Genomic DNA, 1,643 nt, shown 5'->3' with positions numbered 1-1,643 from the left:
ACATTTCCATCCACAGATGATTACAATCTCTGTATCTGTATATGTATATTGCCGATATAACCGCCCTTCGGCGTAACACACCAGCGTCTCAACAGACACACTGAGATCTACATTCAGATGGGGCAAATTTACATTCATATCACTCATGCACGAATATAGCTTTAAGCCAAATTAAGGCATTATGCTATGACGGGAAGGATAGCAGAAATAATGAAATATATCTTTCTTATTTCACGCCACTTCACAGAATAAGAAGATAATAAATAATAATTTGTTTTTATCTTCGTATCAAAATCTCACAAACAATGATTTGAGTACTACCTGCCGCCTCTATGCTATAGATGCCCGTCCACGGTACAGTAAAGTGCTGTATCCCGTCATGTAGCGTCACCAGGTGTTCATGGTCCTGTCCCCTGTAGTGGTTCCCCAGGGTAGTGGGGCCCAGACGGCCGGTGGTGCCCAGGGTGGTGAACGTGGAAGGTCCGAAGGGAGATTCTAAGGAAATGTTATGTTTACTTAGTGTTGATACGGCTAGTTCACCACGTCAAAGTCACTGCCATGTTCCACGATTTTCCGTGAGTAGTCCACCGTGCTGGACAGACAGCCCAGAGCGGTTTCAACGGTGTCTTCTGTGGCGGAGAGTTGTTTGAAACGGGTAGCGGTGATGGAGGCAAGTTTTTCTTCGAGTTCCGCCTGTTTGCGTCTTGCATTATCAGTGAACCCTTTGATTGCCGTTTCTATAGCTTCCGCGATGGCGTCTTCAGCCGTCTTCTTGTTGGTATCCAGTTCTGCCTTCTTGGCAACAACCCTTTCCTTGATTAAGAGATATTCGTCGATTCTAGGTTTCGCTTTTCCAGTGCTTTCGCTTAACTTTGCTCTGATGTCGTTCACCACTTTGGGCAGGTAGCCGTGCACGTGATCTTTGTGCTCCAAAACCAAACAGTCCCGACAGATCGGACTTTGGCACGTCTGACAGTAGAACCGGAGTTCCTCGCCGTTGTGTTCTTCGCATATCGGCTGTCGCTGAGACTTGAAGGTAAGGGGTTTGGACGTAGAACGGCGTTTGAGCTCGTCGAGACTAATGGTGTCATGATCTCGGGTTACCTTCAGTCGCTGGTGAGCGGTCAGGCAGTCTTGGCAAAGAAAGCCGTCACAGTTACGGCACCAAGATGTTGCTTTATTCCCTTCATCGCATGTGCTGCAAGTAATGTCATCTGTACTGTCCGTTGACAGTTTCTTATGCACGTCGACTGCATCTTTTAGACTGAGCACGAAGAAGTTGTCCTTCAACCCCTCGATACAGCCCCCCGGAAGTTCAGTTTCAGTCCGACATGTTGGACAAGGAAACTTGTCGTCCTTCCCTTCACTTTGTTGCGCGACGAACTTCTCCAGACAGCCCTTACAGAAGGTGTGAAGACACGGCAGGATCTTGGGATCCTTATAGGGCTCCAGGCAGATCGTACACTCCAGAAAGTCGTCCGAAATCTGAGTAATTATGGCCTCCGCCATAACGGTATCAGAGTGCGTCGTGGCGTGCCGTGGCACACAGGAAGTGAGAATTGAACTGTGAACTTTCGGTCATGAGGTCAAAGGTAAATTGGGGTCATGTAAGGGCCAGTAGACTTTCATAGATTTCGCAGCAT

The 1,643-nt window shown here is 47.8% G+C and overlaps 1 protein-coding gene across 1 annotated transcript; it reads right to left on the bottom strand.

The window, feature by feature from the left end:
* Positions 1 to 325: 325 nt before the first annotated feature.
* LOC118423189 (E3 ubiquitin-protein ligase TRIM71-like) lies at positions 326 to 1,547 on the bottom strand. Its single transcript, XM_035831221.1, has one exon. It carries the CDS (start codon positions 1,507 to 1,509, stop codon positions 532 to 534), a length of 978 nt encoding a protein of 325 aa, XP_035687114.1. The 5' UTR covers positions 1,510 to 1,547; the 3' UTR covers positions 326 to 531.
* Positions 1,548 to 1,643: the final 96 nt, after the last annotated feature.

This window comes from Branchiostoma floridae, chromosome 9 (genome assembly GCF_000003815.2).
Source record: "Branchiostoma floridae strain S238N-H82 chromosome 9, Bfl_VNyyK, whole genome shotgun sequence".
Classification (NCBI taxonomy): Eukaryota; Metazoa; Chordata; class Leptocardii; order Amphioxiformes; family Branchiostomatidae; genus Branchiostoma; species Branchiostoma floridae.
Note: the sequence above shows the minus strand (reverse complement) of the source record. Positions and strands in the feature narration are given on the sequence as shown.